The sequence below is a fragment of the Neoarius graeffei genome, chromosome 21, assembly GCF_027579695.1.
Source record: "Neoarius graeffei isolate fNeoGra1 chromosome 21, fNeoGra1.pri, whole genome shotgun sequence".
Taxonomy (NCBI): domain Eukaryota; kingdom Metazoa; phylum Chordata; class Actinopteri; order Siluriformes; family Ariidae; genus Neoarius; species Neoarius graeffei.
The window spans coordinates 22,803,829-22,824,793 of NC_083589.1; the positions used below are offsets into that span (position 1 = coordinate 22,803,829).

The 20,965-nt window shown below is 40.4% G+C and overlaps 1 protein-coding gene across 1 annotated transcript in view; it reads right to left on the reverse strand.

Annotated features, from left to right (window-relative positions):
* Window positions 1–2,259: 2,259 nt before the first annotated feature.
* The window catches only part of ccnc (cyclin C), a 41,534-nt gene continuing 22,828 nt past the window's right edge, over window positions 2,260–20,965 (reverse strand). The window contains exons 9-12 of the mRNA XM_060902822.1: window positions 12,972–13,039; window positions 9,641–9,720; window positions 5,148–5,266; window positions 2,260–3,582 (exon numbers count right to left, since the gene is read on the reverse strand). Of these exons, the coding sequence (XP_060758805.1) occupies window positions 3,528–3,582; window positions 5,148–5,266; window positions 9,641–9,720; window positions 12,972–13,039 (322 nt within the window). The 3' untranslated portion in view covers window positions 2,260–3,527. The remainder of the gene's footprint in view (window positions 3,583–5,147; window positions 5,267–9,640; window positions 9,721–12,971; window positions 13,040–20,965) is intronic.

Here is a 20,965-nt window from a genome sequence, read left to right on the forward strand (position 1 = left end):
TTTGCATGTTCTCCCCGTGTCCGCGTGGGTTTCCTCCGGGTGCTCCGGTTTCCCCCACAGTCCAAAGACATGCAGGTTAGGTTAACTGGTGACTCTAAATTGACCGTAGGTGTGAATGTGAGTGTGAATGGTTGTCTGTGTCTATGTGTCAGGCCTGTGATGACCTGGCGACTTGTCCAGGGTGTACCCCGCCTTTCACCCGTAGTCAGCTGGGATAGGCTCCAGCTTGCCTGCGACCCTGTAGAACAGGATAAAGCGGCTAGAGATAACGAGATGAGATGAGAATTTATGGCTTAGCTGCGAAAGTAGTGACTCGCTATTTGGCACAGAGGATCCTGGGAAAGGTGAGCTGCCCCCATTAATCATCACAAGAACCCTGTAAACCAGGCCCAAAGCATTAAATATCCACTGTTGTATTTTTACTTTGCGTTGTAGGCAGACTCAGTTTTGCTGAACATGGCAAATGATGTGCATCGCCAACATTTTTTTTGACCGCAACACACCACCACAATGCCTGCTGTATCTGTGGTATGCATTATTGTGTTGAAAATTCAGGGACTTATTGACTTTTTTTTTTCTGGATCCCTCTCAGGAAGTGCTTCCTTTGTACAAATATTAGAAACAGCGTGCTGTTATGAAGGGACATCAAACCAGAAAATGCGTAATTCTTCATCATCCTTCTCACTGTGTGTGGGGAACAGAGTCACATGCTCAAGACATGTCTCTTTTGTGTTTTCTTGTGGTCACAGATGACAAAGGGATTTTACATGTGCAACCTCATATCGATACCTCAGGGGAACAGGAAATGGTTAAAGGCACCTACTGACTGTGAGCAACACACACACACGCATGCTTACTTGTCCATTTGTTTGCATTTATTTTTAAATATTCTGTATTAAGTGCCAGTTTTCCAATTTATTGAAAAGGAAAAAAAAAAAAAGAAGCATCCTAAAGTTGATCTAGTTAAATGTACCTGCATATAATCACCTTTCAGGATTTTCTTCCAAGTAGTACTCTATATTCATGGGTTGATGGTATAACGCGTGGTCTACATCACTTAGAGTTATACAAATGCTCTAGAAAATTTCCAAAAATGGGGTTCAGTGAGCTTGCAAGAACACATTGCAACTGTAATCCATCTGATATTTAACAAGCCTGCATTTGTCCTGATACACCGCTCTCCTCAGACATTTTACTTGTCTCAGACTAACTGCGTAAACAACATTGACAGCTTTTTATTCAGGAGCAGAGCTCTTACAAAGATCCGCAACGCTTCTCTTTCCTTAGCGACAAGCTGCAGAATTAATACCAAGCTCGCCCCACTTTTCAACACAATATTATTTTACTCCAAGCCATAACGATCTGTTTCTTGTTAAAGGCCTCACTGGGTAAAATTTTGACCAGCACATGGATCCAAGATACATAATCCATTTTGGCTAAGTCAGTAAATGTTATGCATTTTATAAACGTTCCCTGTGACCATTACAACTTATTTTTGTGGTTACTAATCCCTAAATAAAAGTATGCTTTACATAGGCCTCAATTAAATTAACTCCCAACATTAAACTAAACAGCTTTGTATGAAAAGTAAAATTTCTGTGTATTTAACTAGATAGAACTCGATGCGTCGATGGGGATGCCTCCGCCTGGTAGACTACACGCCTTATTAAGTTGTGATTTGGGGATGGACATTTGACCTCACAGTAATCTTGACCTGTGACCTTTTAACCTCAAAATCTAATCAGTTCATGTTTGTCCCCAAATGCACAAATGGTGAAAGTTTGGTGAAATTCCTTTCATTTGCCTTGGAGATATTGTGCTCACAAGGTTTTCGGACAGACATTTGACCTCACAGTGACCTTGACCTTAGACCTTTTGATCTCAAAATCTAATCACTTCATCTTTGTTCCAAAGTGCACAAATGGTGAAAATTTGGTGAAATTACTTTCATTAGTCTTTGAGATATGGCGTTCACAAGGTTTCGGGATGGACATTTGACCTCACAGTAATCTTGACCGGTGACCTTTTAACCTCAAAATCTAATCAGTTCATGTTTGTCCCAAAGCGCACGAATGGTGAAAGGAATTTCACCAAACTTTCATTAGCCTTTGAGATATCGTGTTCACAAGGTTTCGGGACGGACGGACACACGCACGGACAACCCAAAAACATAATGCCTCCTGCACCTTAAGGTGGCGGAGGCATTAAAAAAAAAAAATCTGTAATGATCAAGCCAGTAAAGACTATTTAAAAACACACTTAAACTAGAAAGAAAATACTTTAATATTTTGACTTCTCAGCCAGCAGCTTTATTGAAATAGGCATTCAGTCTGTAACACCCAAGAAGTTAAAACAATTAAAAAGAAATTTTTAATTTGAAATAAAAAAAAAAAAAAAAACCTCACAGTTCACTGACAGACTGTTCAACATATTCACAGGTAATAATACTCGCCAACAAAACGTTTCCAAAAAACAAGTTATATTTTAGGTGAGGGAGAGAGAGAATATTATTTTCCCACCAAAAGAGCACTGATCAAGTCTTCCAGTGCTTAAGATCAAAGGCATCTGTGAGAGACTTCTCCCCTGATCCCGGGGGGAGGATTTTAAAGGGGGTGCGGGTGAGCTCCATAAATCTAATAATGGGATCAGGGGAAAAAAAATAAAAAATACCAATGAGGAAGAAACATGTGCATTATATGCATTTGATGTTTAGAAACAACAAATATATAGCAATAAAGTTGAGCCATAACAAAGACATGAACTCAAAAAAAAAAAAAAGGGGGGGGGGGTCATATGCACATAATGTAATAAATTCCAAACTAAATAAGCTTAAAGATTCTTTTCATATACATTTACAAAGCATATACACAAGTGCAGTTTTGAGAGAAAATGGTAAACGAGCACTTCTAAAGGAAACAACCTGTATGCTCTCGTTCACAGTGCCTACGCCTAAACGCAACGAATGAAAGGAGAAGGATCCGGACAGGATGCGGGTACACAGTACAAGGTCCGATAAGATCACCGTCATATAGCCCTGTGGCCAATCTTTTTGTAGAGCCGTTTCCCTGAGGAATGTCAATTGTGATATGGTCAACAAGAAGTGCGCTCGCTCTCTCTCTCTCTCTCTCTCTCCCCCTCACACACACACACACACGAGAATACAAAACATGATCAAGTTCTCTCATTCCCCACATGCTGGATGGGATTTTTTTTTTCTTCAAGAAAAGTCAGGATCATCAAGAGCAACACAGTTGAACACACATCACAGACAGGGATAGGGGTGTGTGTGGGTGGGTGGGGGGGGGCAAGTTGTATGAGCCATACCAAAGAGACCAGCACTGTGAATCCATACAGTAAGTAAATATTAGCTTCACACAGTGGCATCGTATCTGCTCTCACAGGAGTCTATGATTCCTCAGTCTTTAGAACAAACACATTTATACTTGAGTAGAGTTCCATGGTGTGCTGTGTGTGTGTGTCCTGGGCTCCACGTGTCCATGTATCTGTCTGCTCCAACAGGGGGAGTTTTAGGACTGGCTGTAAGAGCTGCTCTGATTCCCGTTAGTGCTCTGGTCATTCTCACTGCAAAATGGAGAAGGGGGGGCATTAGCAGTATAGTACGTTTCATCAGTGATGCATTTCTTACTATAATTACAAGCAAGAAATTAAAATAAGTGAATGAAATTAGATATTTTTAACCTGGGCCTTAAAATGTTAGCAATGACGAACCTTCCCATACAGCCCCTTACTAAAACACCAACTGACTGTTGCCATCATGTTTCCTTGGCTGTTTGCTGAGTGTTGGTACTTCAACAGAATATTACAATGAACAGTTATTCCATGAAATCGAGTCGTACATGAGCTGATGGCTGACGAGGAACGTAGCACCAAGTTGGCTATAAGCCATGTAGGATGAGATTGAGTGGAATAACTTTTATTCTGTCCACATTCACTGGATTTTGAGAAACGGAGCATTTTTGGTTTTAGCAAATTCGATAACTTTATACAAAATGTCCAAAAAATAATCTCCACTTCGAATGTAAAGAAACCAGTGAAATGACCGTAGCAATTTGTGAAAAATGCAGTAATTCTTGGGGGGGCATGACAGTTATCATCAAACACTTTTATTCCATACTTTGTTGCTTTTTGGGGGGGGTTTGTTTTCGAGTAGAGTTTTTATTTCGTCCTCGGTTGGTTCAGCAACATGCTCCGCCATTTTGCTTTTCTCTTCTCACAGTTTCGGAGCTGATATCCTAGTAGTAGAGTAGCCAATCAGAGCGCACAATTGCTCACATCCAGCGAATGTGGATAGAATAATAAGTGTTATTCTGTCACTTGTTCCGCTGGCACTAGAACTTTCTTGTCTAGAAGTTCAGCGCTTCTTGTACATGACTTTTGCAATTGTTGTACATCGCTCTGGATCACAGCGTCTGCTGAACGCCTGTAATGTAATGTTATGACCAAGTGGGAAATTTCCCACTTCCCAGTAGGAAAGATCTGTTTGAACAGCTCTCCAACTCGTAATTCCTAATCAGAGAGTCTGCTATTCCCCCAAAACCTCCCCGGTGTTGTGATTCTGTGACATCACTTCAACATGGTGGTGCTCATAGTGACAAGTAGGAATAAGAAAGCAGCATAACTTAATGTTTTTAATCTGTCGCTCGAGCTTCTGTTTATTTAAAATCATTAAATACTGGGTGATGCTTCATTCATTTATTCACTGAAATGTTAATTCACTTTCTGCAAAATTCTTTTCATCAAACTGCTCTACAATGTAATTTTCAGCACCAAACAGTGTATTAAAAGCACATCTACTTAAAAATTTAAGCATTAACCAAGTTATTTTCAAGTAGAAAATAAAACTTGTTTTATGGAAAATTTAAAAAAATATTTGGAAAATCATTGATTTTTAGGAAGGATACAAAATTTTCCTCAGTGGTCTGATCTTTCGCAGGCACTAGACCACAAGATTTAGAATGCCAGATTTTGTCAACAGCGTACAGCGAGGATTCGTTTTATTTGACATCAAACGGGTTGGTTCACGTGAATGCTCTAATCTGGGAAGTGGATCATTCCGAGTTGGAAAATTCCGAGTTCCCATTTGTAGTGAATGTAGCATGTAGTCGGGATCAGCAGCCATTTTGTACCTGTTGGGCGGTGGCTTGGGTTTAGGCACCTTGTTTAACACGGCAGGCATTTCTTTCCGGTCATCGAAGTTCTTCCACTGATCATACAGCTTCAGGATTACACGAATAATCTCCAGGATCTGTCCCAAAACAGTACCAGAGAGAGAAAGAGGAGGAGGGAAAAAAAAAAAAAAAAAAGAGACAGGTTTAAATCAGCACCTTAATGCAGTAAAAATTGGATTCAGATTAGGCCACTCATTTTTTACTTTCTGGTTGACAGATTTTTCAGGTCAAATTGTGTGATGTAGGGCGAAATAAGAAAAAAAATAAGGCTACACGATTTTTAAAAATATTTTCTTTAAATGAAAAAAATGTGTCGGAGGAAAAAAATAATGCAATAAAAATATTATTAGATTCTAATCATAAATATTTATTATTAATTTAAGTTCAGCCATTCGTCATACCTTTTTGTGGGCAAGGACGTGTACTTTCGTTGGACATTCATGAGGACATCAAATGCTGATGGGCAACTGTCACTTTTTTTTTTTATCTGTTGCAACTGGATCGGTCCTCATGTCTGCTGTAAAAAATCTGTAGCCAAATTCGTCCACTACAACTGTCATGGGCATCTGTAGGTCGGCTTGTGTCGAATCTGCTCCATGACCATCGCTGCCGACTCTAACGGTCAGGATATCGGCCAGAGCAGAGTCTGCCACGCGCATAATAAACTCGCCAACAGTTTCTCCTTCGGCAGACTGCTTAAATGCAGCTTGTCCCCCATTTAAACGAACCTGCACGAACGAAGTCATTGTGATTTGTTATTCAATTCTTCTCACATGGCATGAACACGCTTCCTGGACGCCGCCATTATTCGCAATGCACTTTGGGAACTCTCGAGACGCGAATACAGTGGGGTCAATACAGTGACCGAAAAAAATGGCAAGTTGTATCGCAAGGTATCAAATGGTCATGATAAAAATGCGATTTAACGTTTAATTTAGATTAAATAAAATGTTCACATCGGTATCTTTTGAGAGATCGGCGGGGGAAAAATAAAAAATTGAAATTTTTTTTTTCAAGCGGCACTTTTCTCAGCACTTCGGCGGATCTGTCAACCAGATAATATAAAATGAGTGGCCTTACGCTAATAAATTACTTATGCAGCAGTTTACCTCCTTTTGTAGGCTCTAAATACTTATAACACATCCCTGACACACCCTTATGTTGTGGGGATATTCATTAGCACTGTGATGTGTGTATTAGTAGCAGTGACAGGCCTTTTTTTTTTTTTTTAAGTAGTCGTCATAGTGTTGTGTAATGTATCAAATTAAGGAGCGTGAAGATCTGAATTGAAAACTTATTTAATTTTGTAAAATATGTCTTTAAAAAATATAAGATGTGTTATGAACATTTGAAAATGCAGTGTTTTATAAAAATGTCCTTTCTGTCCGCTGCCTCGGTCACAAACCAGCAACCATTTTCCATTGGTTTAATTTTCCATTCACAGGAAAAGAAAAAAAAAAATTCAGGTCAGAAATTAATAGACCAAAAAGCCAAAAATTAAGATATTTATAATTGAGTATCAGGGCAACAATTACAGATAAAGGCTTCATCACAATTCTGCACCTAGAAGGCTTAAAAGTAATCCATCAGTGAAATTGGTTCATCCTTTGTGTTTAAACATAAAAGGCAGAATTTAGCGGGTATGTTCATTTTAAATTGTGGACACCGACCATGACTAATGATGGTGGTGCTCGAATGCGCTGTGCATCAGAGGGTCAAACTTTTGTTCATTCTCTTTGAAACCGTATTACTGATATTTATACACCACCTCATTTTTTCTCCATAAAAAAAGAATTAGGAAAATTATTGTAAAATATGGACTTTTAGGAAGGATACAACATTTTCCTCAGTGGGCTGATCTTTCGCAGGCACTAGACAGCAGTGTTCAGCTGATTTTACTGGAAAAATTAAATCAAGTCAACAGGAGAGATTCGACCACTAGGTGGGAATCATGAGTTTCAAGCTGACTGAACCAACAGTTAGCGAGCTGGAAGCAACAACAAAACACATTGACCGGTGACGAATATCACTAAAAAAACCAAGATGGTGGCGCCCGTGAATTTGGTGTATTGCATCACACAACGTTAAAAATTGCTTAAAAATCGCTCATCGCAATGCCAGACAAAATTAACCATATATTCCGTAAATGTTATTTATTCTTGAATCGACACTAGTTTTATGTAAACACCTTTAAATGTCTCTAAAGGCCAAAAGAAAATCTGCTGTTCTCCAATACAAACATACAGTGGGGCAAAAAAGTATTTAGACAGCCACCAATTGTGCAAGTTCTCCCACTTAAAAAGATGAGAGAGGCCTGTAATTTTCATCATAGGTACACTTCAACTATGAGAGACAGAATGGGGGGAAAGAATCCAGGAAATCACATTGTAGGATTTTTAATGAATTAATTGGTAAATTCCTCGGTAAAATAAGTATTTGGTCACCTACAAACAAGCAAGATTTCTGGCTCTCACAGACCTGTAACAACTTCTTTAAGAGGCTCCTCTGTCCTCCACTCGTTACCTGGATTAATGGCACCTGTTTGAACTCGTTATCAGTATAAAAGACACCTGTCCACAACCTCAAACAGTCACACTCCAAACTCCACTATGGCCAAGACCAAAGAGCTGTCAAAGGACACCAGAAACAAAATTGTAGACCTGCACCAGGCTGGGAAGACTGAATCTGCAATAGGTAAGCAGCTTGGTGTGAAGAAATCAACTGTGGGAGCAATTATTAGAAAATGGAAGACATACAAGACCACTGATAATCTCCTTCGATCTGGGGCTCCACACAAGATCTCACCCCGTGGGGTCAAAATGATCACAAGAACGGTGAGCAAAAATCCCAGAACCACATGGGGGGACCTAGTGAATGACCTGCAGAGAGCTGGGACCAAAGTAACAAAGGCTACCATCAGTAACACACTACGCCGCCAGGGACTCAAATCCTGCAGTGCCAGACGTGTCCCCCTGCTTAAGCCAGTACATGTCCAGGCCCGTCTGAAGTTTGCTAGAGAGCATTTGGATGATCCAGAAGAGGATTGGGAGAATGTCATATGGTCAGATGAAACCAAAATAGAACTTTTTGGTAAAAACTCAACTTGTGTTTGGAGGAGAAAGAATGCTGAGTTGCATCCAAAGAACACCATACCCACTGTGAAGCATGGGGGTGGAATCATCATGCTTTGGGGCTGGTTTTCTGCAAAGGGACCAGGACGACTGATCCGTGTAAAGGAAAGAATGAATGGGGCCATGTATCATGAGATTTTGAGTGAAAACCTCCTTCCATCAGCAAGGGCATTGAAGATGAAACGTGGCTGAGTCTTTCAGCATGACAATGATCCCAAACACAATGCCCGGGCAACGAAGGAGTGGCTTCGTAAGAAGCATTTCAAGGTCCTGGAGTGGCCTAGCCAGTCTCCAGATCTCAACCCCATAGAAAATCTTTGGACGGAGTTGAAAGTCCGTGTTGCCCAGCAACAGCCCCAAAACATCACTGCTCTAGAGGAGATCTGCATGGAGGAATGGGCCAAAATACCAGCAACAGTGTGTGAAAACCTTGTGAAGACTTACAGAAAACGTTTGACCTCTGTCATTGCCAACAAAGGGTATATAACAAAGTATTGAGATGAACTTTTGTTATTGACCAAATACTTATTTTCCACCATAATTTGCAAATAAATTCTTTAAAAATCAGACAATGTGATTTTCTGGATTTTTTGTTCTCATTCTGTCTCTCATAGTTGAAGTGTACCTATGATGACAATTACAGGCCTCTCTCATCTTTTTAAGTGGGAGAACTTGCACAATTGGTGACTGACTAAATACTTTTTTGCCCCACTGTATGAGAGGCTCATCAGTGCAGCGGCGCGCTGTTAAGCCGAATATTAGTATGTAAAAGTTCTATGCAACTCAGTGACATTACAGCTTTGTCCACTGCCTAAAGTGTGCTACACAAAACTGTGCCAGTCAGCATATCTTAAAGGCAAGTGTATTATACCTCTTTTCTGCAAGTTACCACAGTTCTCCGAGGTCTTAATGAAATGTCTGTGACAGCTCCCTTCTCACCCTCTCTAAACAGCCCGCTCATGAGCCCCCCCCCTTCTGCTAACCAATCAGATAGCACTTTCCTCCTGAATATTCATTCACAAAGGCTGTGCTCAAGCCATGAGTGGAGATACTCTGAGGGGGCGGGATTATTCTAATGAGCTCCACTTGTGACAGAGGAGACAAATCTGAACGGCTTATTGAAACTCGTTTTCTGAAACAGGCAGAACAAAACAAACTGACTCTTGTCTTATTTCAGAGTTTGTAATGATGGTTAGTAGACACTTCAGATCCCCAAATGTACGAGCACTAGCACTGAAAAAGTGAGCTTTTCATATTATATTATGTCCCCTTTAAAAAGCTGGTACTGATATTAAATGTTGAAGGTGAACATACTCCTACCTTATCCATATCCACAGAGAGCTCAGCGAACCACTGCCGGGCGTCCTTCTGCTGCACTACACATGCCACGTGCAAACACGCTGAAGCAGAGAATTAAGCAAATGTACCTGTTAACCTTTAACGCAGGACAGAACAAGCACCCGAGAAAGATGAAATGAAATTTTTTTTAAAATAAATTACACATGTTAAAATATGTAACATTTGAGGTTTTGTACTTGGAGGGCAGTTGAGATTTTACTTGTTCAATTGTTGCTTACGTAAACATTTTTTGAAAGCCTTTGAAAGGCTAATTCTGAGGGTTTCGTTGTTCCTGCAGGTGCGTTATTTAACTTTACAGCATCCAGGAATGCAATCTAAGCCTTCAGAGATTCCTTCTATTATTATTATTAGTTCAATTTATATCGCGCCTTTCTCACTCCCAAGGTCACTTTATAATTAGGGAAGGGGGCGTGGGGGCGGGAAGAAAAAGAAGAAGAGAGAGTCCACCAAAAGAGGGTCAGGATGCAATTCCAACGGCGTAGCTGCCCACAGTCCCAACAAAAGGCGCATGAAGATAAATCCCACACCGCCTGTACAGCCGCCATGCTGCTACCGGGCAACATAGCTTGGAACACTGCAGCATGGATCCACAAAGCAAGCACAGAACCACCACCACACAGAGCGCCTGCACAGCCACTGCGATGCCACTGTGCAACACCACCTGGAACACTGTGCCAAGCACAAAAGCACCGCTGCACAGAGTGCTGGACAACCCCTATGTTAAAAGAGCAACGAGCTCACTGCAGTCCATAGCGAGGAGCACAGGCATCACCACGGTGGACCAAGGCCCGAAGGAAACCGGCGCCACACCACAACCAGGTACTAAAGCCTGACCGATTAATGTGTGTGCCGATATTATCAGCTGATACGAGATAATTCAGTATCAGCATTTAACGGTGGATAAATGACAATTTAAAAAAGAAACGGAGATGGAAGAGGGATCCTTCAACCACGTTACGAGCGTACACTGCAACTGCACTGATAAATGTTTGGAAAGCCACAAGTCACCACAATCAGTTGACCCAAGCACAGCTGAGTAGAGGAGATGTGATCATTTTTTTTTTTAAGCTTTTTTTTTTTTTGTATTTTTATACATTTGACTCTTATCAAAACCTTAAAAACTTTTTTTAAACTCCATTGTGTCATGTTATCTTGGGGAGGACTCTTAAATAACTACACAAATGTCACAAGAAAATCTTTGTTCATATTCTGTGTTTCTGGGGGGGGGGGGGGGGGGGGGGGGGTTAAGTCAGCCAATATATAATAACTATTTTGGCAGATTTTTTTTTTTTTTAAATATGATATATAATTATTTAATCTTTTTAGTCAGCCAATATATAATAACTATTTTGGCAGATTTTTTTTTTTTTTTTAAATATGATATATAATTATTTAATCTTTTTTAATATAAATAATTAGAACACTTATCAGATTTTTAAATCCTCAAATATCAAAATCGGTATCTGTCTTAAAACTTCTATATCAATCGGGCTCGACAAGGTACGTACCTCGTGTGGAAAAACAGTCTAGAAAAAAACATTGAGTTCAGTAGAACTGTGTGACTATTAGGGTGCATCAGTTGCCCCCTAAAAATGAAAAGTTCCTCCGATCATGATGCATTTTTGTTTTGGTTTTTTTTGTTCCTTTTGGTAAGAAAACACACTGGGTGAAATATTTTGACAAAATTCAAAAGTTTAATGGTGGCACCAGGAGCTCAAAGTTATGGAAAAAGCTGCTATTTTATGACAAAATTTCGATCACTTTTCATGAAACGTTATGGCACCTTATAGAGTATACCAAATATCTTCGATACACATTTTTAGTACATATTCTAAATATATTATCAAGCACAGTTTGAGTTTTAGCTGTTCATTGAATCATTGTTCAACTACTTTTAAACAATTCAAATGTATTATGAGGGGTGGCACGGTGGTGTAGTGGTTAGCGTTGTCGCCTCACAGCAAGAAGGTCCGGGTTCGAGCCCCGTGGCCGGCGAGGGCCTTTCTGTGCGGAGTTTGCATGTTCTCCCTGTGTCTGTGTGGGTTTCCTCTGGGTGCTCCGGTTTCCCCCACAGTCCAAAGACATGCAGGTTAGGTTAACTGGTGACTCTAAATTGACCGTAGGTGTGAATGTGAGTGTGAATGGTTGTCTGTGTCTATGTGTCAGCCCTGTGATGACCTGGCGACTTGTCCAGGGTGTACCCCGCCTTTCGCCCGTAGTCAGCTGGGATAGGCTCCAGCTTGCCTGCGACCCTGTAGAACAGGATAAAGCGGCTAGAGATAATGAGATGAGATGAGAAACGTATTATGAAATCACATTAATGCTTCTCAATCCCTTGCAAAGGGATTCATCCTTATGCTTCCTGTTTCATGAATTAATATCGCTCAGTACCTGAGTATTAATGTTGAAAGAATCCTCAGTGAAATGGTCCGAATACAGTTTGTAGGAAACAGTAGGTGCAAAGTTTTTTTCAACAGGTGTTCTGTAAAGTTGTCCTACCAAGCCTACTGCGCATGCGCAAAGCCTACTGCGCATGCGCAGGTGAGCCCACACTTTCCTCAGCTTCGGGTCCTTGGGGAATGCAAAAAAAAAAACTTACTCCAGGGCATTTCCCATTGGAATTATTGCAACCATAAGCAGCACAATACACCATGATGTCCAATGTATGATGTCCAATGTACTTTAAAGACTATAAAAACAATTTTCTTGTCATCCACTTCTCCATTCATCTACCCGCTTGTGCTGTGCCCGAAAGTTTTTGTGACGCAAGATCACGTGACAGCGGCTCTTCCGGTTGCAAAAAAATGCATATCGGAAGTCGAGCAGAAATGCCATATAATCATCACGAATATAACGATTTTGCTGAATTTAATAGATGATTTTGTATTTGTTGATGTAATTAATTCATATTTTTAATGGAAAGAAACTGATATAGCGTGCTTTTATGTTTCATGTCCCATGTCCTTTAACATGATCTCTGGGTCACAAGAAATCAATAAATGGAGCCCAACATTGTGATTCAAACCTTACGCGAAAACATAAAATAAGCATTTTTTGCCAAAAAATGAACCTCATGGTGCCACCATTAGACTTTTGAATATGGTCAAAAATTTTACAGGATGTCTTTATTGGTGAAAAGGAACACCCGAACAAAAATGCATCAGATTTTATGAAAGTGAGGGCAACTGATGCACCCTAATGACTATTTGTGCTCAAGTAGTGAGAAAGAAGTGCAGGTAAAAGATGACAACATTCAGAAGGTGAACTTTCAGTAGCAAGAAGGAGAAATTACCCAGCGCTATCATGAAGGGAGGGTAGAGCAGGCACAGGTCTGTCCTGTACGTGTCGTTCACGATCCTCCTGTAGAAGGAAAAGACAAGCATAACTGACTCCACTAATGTCAAACAGTACTGATGTGACTCTGAAGGACAGACACGTGCAAGCAGTTTATATCCGTCTCCTGTAAAGTGTGAATATCATGGACTGGTATTGCACAGAAACCAGTTACTGAAATGATGTTAAAAGTGTACCGGTACTGGTCGTGCTTACAACATTAATCGTGCTTTATGTATTACTTACAGACAAAAGACGCACACATTCAGTCAAAGCAACACAGTAAAAGCACTTCTGTGGACAATTTTATTCTGTGAATTACCCGTGGAGGCAGAACCACGGGGAGCAGCCACTGCCGGCCTGAAGTGGTGTACAGTCGTTGATTCTGGGTTATCGGGTACGAGTAAACAAGCAGTGTTCTGTGGGTCGAGAGTCCCAGTCAAGTAACTTCAGAACACACTGAATAAATATAGATCTAATACTTGTAACAGATCTTTATTTTATGGCACATATCTATTATGATGTTTGCGGATGATATTGAGATATGTGGTGAAAGTAGAAAGGAGGTTGAGTTGGGTTTGGAGAGATGCATTGGAACGAAGAGGAATGAAGGTGAGCAGTAGCAAAACAGAATACATGTGCATCAGTGAGAATGGGGATGAGAGTGTAGTGAAGCTGCAAGGAGTAGATGTAAAGAAAGTTGGTGAATTCAAGGGTCAACTGTGCAGGAAAATGGGGGCTGCGATAGTGAGGTGAGAAAGAGAGTGCAGGCAGGTTGGAGAAGGATTTCGGGAGTCATTTGTGAAAGGAAAGTCCCAGCAAAAGTGAAAGGTAAGATGTATCAGACAGTCGTGAGACCAGCTGTGATGTATGGACTGGAGACCGTCCCCTTAACGAAGAGACAGGAGGAAAAGTTGGAGGTGGCGGAGTTGAGGATGTTAAGGTTTGTGATGGGAGGTTGGACAGGATAAGGAACGAGCACATCAGAGGGACAGCACATGTGGAGAGCTTGGGAATGAAGCTAAGAGAGATGAGACTGAGATGGTCTGGGCACATCCTGAGAAGAGATGCAAAGCATGTGGGAAGGAGAATGTTGAGGATGGAGCTGCCAGGCAAACGAAAACGAGGAAGGCCAAAGAGGAGATGCATGGATGTGGTGAGAGAGGACATGAAAGTGGCAGGAGTGGTAGAGAAGGATGTGGAAGACAGGGAGCAATGGAGACGAAAGATCCGCTGTGGCGACCCCTAATCGGGAGCAGCCAAAAGAAGATGTGCAAGTACATTTGGTTGTACTTTGGGCTCGAGAGCTTCACCAGCGAAGCTCGACAGGTTTAGAATGAGTAGGTCATGTACTGAGAAACATCTTCATGAGTTTTTTTTTTTTTAAATCATACAAGCATGATAAAACATATTGACAGAAACTTTATACTTTACACTTTCCTATGTGCCCACTGCCAAATAATATTATAGTTTTTAAATGACCTAAATTAGATGAAATATAAAACTTTGTCACTTTACTCGGTCACACCAGAGCGCACACTTCTGCATTCATAAAAAGCTATTCACATGCCCCGTGTCTGAAATCGCCCCCTACTCACTATTTAGGGCACTATATAGTGAGGACACCATTTTGTAGTGCTGTCTGAAACGATAGTGAGGATTATTTACCCCCTATATACTGCACTCAAAGTATCCCACAATGCATCACAAAAAGTAGTGTACAACCGATGCTCACTAACCAAGCAATATATCCCATCAGGCATTGTGGTCACGCTGAAAGAAATCAAAGTCTCAAACGTGATTTAATAAAAAGCAGCGCCAAGAAGAAAGTATTCAGCCTTGATTTAATAGAACTGAAAGATGCAGGTACTTTGTATTGATTAATGTGGGGAAAGATGCTCAGTATAATATGGATTTATCACAAAAACACATGCACGTGTTTATTATTTTGAAAACCCACCAGCCGACTGATCTGGCACATTTTAATTGTGCGACAGTAATGACGTAAATACCAGCGCTACGGATTCGTGTCCGAAAGCATTTTTTGATTTTACCAATGAGCTCACTATATACTAGCTCCCTATATAGAGAGTAGTGAACGAGTGAGCGATTTCGGACACAGGGATGGTAACGGCATGATGATCACTTTCACTCTTTGTTTTGCTTTCGTGGTGGGAACGCCCACTGTAAACAGGATAAAAATCTGTCTGACATCCCATTAGGGATTAGGGAATATATTTGGGCTATAGTTTGGGCTATTTGGAGGTAAAACTTGTTGCGAAATGGCAGAAGGATTTTATGCGCTTCGGATGATTCATTTTATGATTCAGGACAGTGATTCGGTTCAATCTTGAGAACTGCAACACTGATTATGAACGGTGTTTTTTTTTTTTTAAACTTCAACTCGATCCAGCCAAAGATCAGCTCAAGCAAGTGTAAATATTTCTTCTATTTCTTATGAATAGATCAGTTGATAAATGTGTTATCTTAGACTGGTGTTTGCAACACAGGGGTCAGTGACCAGTCCACTGCAGCCCAGACAAATCGGACAAACCAATGACTGTGTCTCACTACCGGTGCCGGAACAGCCCATGAAGGAGGCAACATGTCGCTGACCATACCTGACTGTCGGAGCAGTGACTTAACACTCACGTACATGACAAGAGCTTATGACGAACATTACATGACAGAACCACTGGTATCATACGTGATCTTTTGAAATACCTCGTAATTAAGGCTACATCCACACAACGGCAACGAGATTTTTTTTTTTTTTTTTTTAAATATCGCGTCCACATGGGCAACGGATCAGTAAAATTTCAGGTACATATGACAATGCAACGCTTGCTGAAAACGATGCAATACACATGCCACACCTCTACGTGCGCTGTAAGACGGTCCCATCGGAGACATCAGAACAATAGAAGTAGACGCATGCGCATAAACCTCTTCTTCTGTAGCATCAGCCACATAAAAGTTTTAATTATTAATCAGTAGCGTAAAACGAAAGATGCGGAAAGAGGAATGAATGGGGGTAGATGGAAGCCGGTACGCCAACATTCTGATATCATCCAGAATTCTTTAATGGTCTGGAATAAATTGAATGCTACACGTTGATGGATTACTTTGTTCTTCTACGCCCTTTTTGAGGAATGTATTGTCGGACTTAAACCAACATCTGAAGAGGTGAGATCGCTCCTTTTTTTTTTTTTCCTATTTTTGCTGGCGGGATTGTTTTTGGAAAGCGCACGGGCGGTGCATGGTTTGTTTATACTGCTTCCGCAGTGTTTGGACTAAAGACTCTGCCCTAAGGGCTATTCTCTCTCTCTCTCTCTCACTTTGCACCATTACACAATAAATATTCACAGTGAAAATATTTTGTAAGCGCGTTTCATGAACCAAGTTATAGGATTTGTTGACAACTCGCATCGAGTTCGTTACACTTCTACCCGGCGTGAAGCACTGACAGTCATGAGGTTGTGATGTCATCGCAAACAAATCCGTTCTACTCATCCAGACGACTTCGCAACGGCGCCGTTGCTAGATTTTTTCACTCTGCAGGCTTTCGTCTAAACGGGGGAACAGGGGCGCTGCGCCCTCTTACTCTCGGCGTGCGCCCCCTTACCGACTCCGTGAAAACATCCCAGCAACACTACGTGACAATGTGTCTGATCATCAAATACGTTATAATTGCTCCAGAAATATTCCAATCATAGTAGGTACACCGCCAGACGGTGCAAAAACAATCCGAATTGGCGTTTTCCAGACTGAGGAGCCATGTTGTTTAGTTGTTTACTTGTCGCGGCTGCTCTCGCGAGATTTGACGTGTTACACATACAAGGTCAGCTGACTTGTAGAGCGAGATTTCTCGAGACTGAATGACCTTTCACCCACCGGCGCGGGAGCTTTTGACAGAAGTAGTTCGTGAGTTGTTTTTGTTGACACTTGGGCATTTAAAGATGTCATCCCGCGGCACGAAGTGGAAGAAAGCCAAAGACTGTCCAGGGCAGAAGATGATTACTTCTTTCTTTTTCAATGTTGACAGACAATTTGCTACAATTTCCCTCTCAGATAGCCTCAGAATGTCCCATTGGAGCATTTTTCAAAGGCTTTGCACGGCGGGGGGGGGGGGGAGAGACAACCAGCACCATCGCCCCCGCTTCGCTCCCTCGCCATGGTGAGCACCCTCATATTAAATTTTTCTAGAAAAAACCCTGCTCTGGAACCAGTTCAAGAGATTTTGTTTTGGGGCACCCAAAACGCCGGTGCCATGTGGACGCCAGGCCGAAACGATAAACAATTTTATCAGATTCACCTGAATCCGTTGCTGTGTGGACAGGGCCTGAAATTCACTACAGGTACACTTTAAAAACATGGACTTGCACCATAATATAAAAGAATTGGAGGACACTCAGTGGGGGAATGTACGGCAGAGTATAAGGACCATTGTAGGTTTAATTATCAAAATAAATTAATAAATAAAAGTAGCAGGGGAGGGGGTAATATTCTGAGATTCAAGTCGTAACATTATATGGAGGGAATAACTTCATTCGCAAAGTTGGATCAACGTCATCACACTGCAGACTCCACAGCTGAGCCAAGATTTAAAGGAAATACACATTTCTTCCTTGATCGCACAGTAGAAAAGAACAAAAAGGCCAGAGATTTTCAACTGCATTTCCTAGAATGCACTGCAGCCAGGATCCTGGGAAGTATGTGATTGTTGCGCTTCCAGAATACAACAGGAGATGAGCGAATAAAGCAGACTTTGTTTATCCAGGTCCTATTTTTGTCTTCGCCATTTATAAATGTATAATTAGTGTAAGAGCAGTTTCTTGTTACTTCGAAATGGCTGAGTCACAGGAAATGCACTCCTCCTTCCCTGACTGCACAAGATTAAAGTGCCAAGAGATTTTCCACTTTTCCCAGAATGCACTTCAGCCAGGAAGCTGGGAATTAAAAGATCATTTCCAAGTCCCCCCCCAACAAATTTTTTATGTCAATCTCAGAAATTGAATTTTTTCTCTGAATATTAACCCCTCCACCAGGACATGAGATATACCATCCTCTCATTTACCACAGCACTGAGCTGATGATTAACCATTCAGGGGTGTGGGAGTGTTTTGGCAGTGAAGAACTAACTGTTGCGTTTCTAACAGCTTGCGCTTTTTTTGCGTGTGTACACAGGAGTAGGTGTGTTAGAGAGGGGCACAGGAGTGGATTTTCACTCCTGCCCCATCCCATTCCTACAAAAAATTCTCCCGTTTCATCCCAAGACAGAATAATAAATGTATAAAAATTTTTATACACACACAGCTGCAAAAGTAGGTATACGGTAAGGATTATATGTGAACAACAGCAGCAGGACGACTTCTATTTTCAACAGGATGGGGTGCCACTGCACTTCACACTCAATGTGCGTGCGCTACTTGACAAAGAATTTCCCAACAGGTGGACTGGACATCGGGGAGCTGTTGACTGGCCACCACGTTCGCCAGATCTCACCCCTATGGACTTCTTTTTCTGGGAATGTGTAAAAGATAGGGTTTTCGCACGCAAGCCACGTTCTGTTGATGCCATGATTCAGTTCATATGGGAGGCTTGCCAGGAAATGGATGCTGATAAAGACCTAGTGGAGTGTGTGAATGCCGGGGGCAAACAGTTTGAACATGAGGGATTAATATATTTATTATTGATGTGTTATTATTGATATGTTTGTATCAATAAAATAAAAGTTTTGTGCAAACATTGATTTTTATTACTGTATACCGTATTTTTCGGACTATAAGTCGCACTTTTTTTCATGGTTCGGCTAGCCATGCGACTTATACTCCGGTGCGACGTATATATGTTTTTTTTTTTTTCACCGCGGAATAACTGGAGCTGATGCTGAGTCTGACGACAGCCACGCAGAAGAGGAGGAAACGGCGCTTCGCCTGCCACTGGAGTTGGCAGAGTTGTTCAGAAGTGACACCGAGGATGAGGAATTCAATGGATTTGCTGATTTGGAGTGAAATTGCCAGCTTGATAAACTTGATTGACCTGTGTTTTATTATTAATGATAGGGCTATAGTTATTTAAATAAGTTATGTAATGATTTTAGGCAGTGCTTAATTTGTGAAGTGGGAGGTCCCGGAACGCAGGAGGTGGGTGGGTCCGGCGACTCAAAAAAAAAAAAAAAAAAAAAAAGGTGGGGGGTGGTTTACTATAACTTTACGCACACGCGCTTATTGTGTGTGTAAAATAATAATAATATCAGACATTATGATCTTAGAAAACGCTTTAGTGACGAACAGTTACAGACAGTAATGTCGTGATATGTTATAAAATATTTTTATTAGGCTATATATTAAATTATATATTAAATTTATCTTCTAAAATAACAGACTACTTATATCACAACTGGTTTATTTCACCATTGGAGATCAGATCACACAAGACATGAGTTAAATGACTCTTTTTAAGGATTTAAGTAGGGTATTTAAAAGCGGTTGCTGTTTTTTTTTTTTTCACTAGACGGTTGTCTTTGGAGATGATCTACCTATAGCCTACTTGACCTCTGATTTAATGAAATAAAATTCGACAAAAATGAAGAATGACACTCCTCGATGATGACTACAGCTTTAATAACAAAGATGAAAGAGCCATGGGGCGATAATAAGCCCTACCGGTAAAAATAATCTAAAAGCAAACTGATTAATGCATCAGTAATAGGCTACTAATATTAGTTATAATAATAATAATATAGGCTATTAGTAATAACGATAGTGATAGTATTAAAGATAGTAGTAGATATTTAAAATAATCAGACTAGGCTACTTACAGGGCAAAGGGCGCGTTATCACTGCTCAGCTGTTCGTTTATTAAATAAACAATGCAGTCGCGCAGTAACCATGCGCCGCTTATCAGATACAATCACAGATTCCATGGATAGAATAACCCTTCAAAAAAATGCGACTTATAGTCCGGTGCGACGTATATATGTTTTTTTCATCTTCATAATGCATTTTTTGGCTGATGCGACTTAAACTCCGGAGCGACGTATAGTCCGGAAAATACGGTACCTACTTTTGCAGCTCCCTGTGTGTCATTCATATATATATATATATATATAGTGTGATTCCACGCTTATGGGTACTGAAATGGGGACATGAACTTATTTTTAAAAATTCACCTAAAACCATTTCTTTTTTTACCATCAGGTCACAAAACATGTAATCTTTAATGAATGATATGTTAAAAGATAACTTTAATTTTCTGAGATGTAATAAAAACATTTATATGCCGAAGTCAGAACGTAACAGAAGTGTTGTGGACATATATATTCTCAATTTTAACAATGTAGAATTACTTTTTGAAACATAGGAAGGTGATGTTTTAGCAAATATAATTAATAAACATGTGTAGTAGAATAAACATACACATTCTTTCAATAAGATTAACATGGTATAGAGCTAGATTGTAATTAATTTGTAACAGACGCGAGATGGACAATCGTAACAGAAGTAATGGAACAGACATCATTTTGGAACTCATAGGCTTGACTTTGGCATATAAATATGTTTTTATTACATCTCAGAAAATTAAAGTTATCTTTTAACATATCATTCATTAAAGATTACATGTTTTGTGACCTGATGGTAAAAAAAGAAATGGTTTTAGGTGAATAAGTTCATGTCCCCATTTCAGTACCCATAAGCGTGGAATCACTCATATATTTATTTATTTAAGTGCTGTCAAGCGATTAAAATATTTAATCGCGATTAATGTCGCGACAGTCATAGTTAACTCGCGATTAATCGCAATTTAATCGCACATTGTCATCACATAAAAAAACATTGTAATTCTCTTATCAACATAAAAAAGTGAATGGGCTTGCTTTGTATCAATGTTTTTTTTTATTGCAAAGCATAACACGTCTTGACACAGCCACTGCAAAGTGAAACCTAAGCC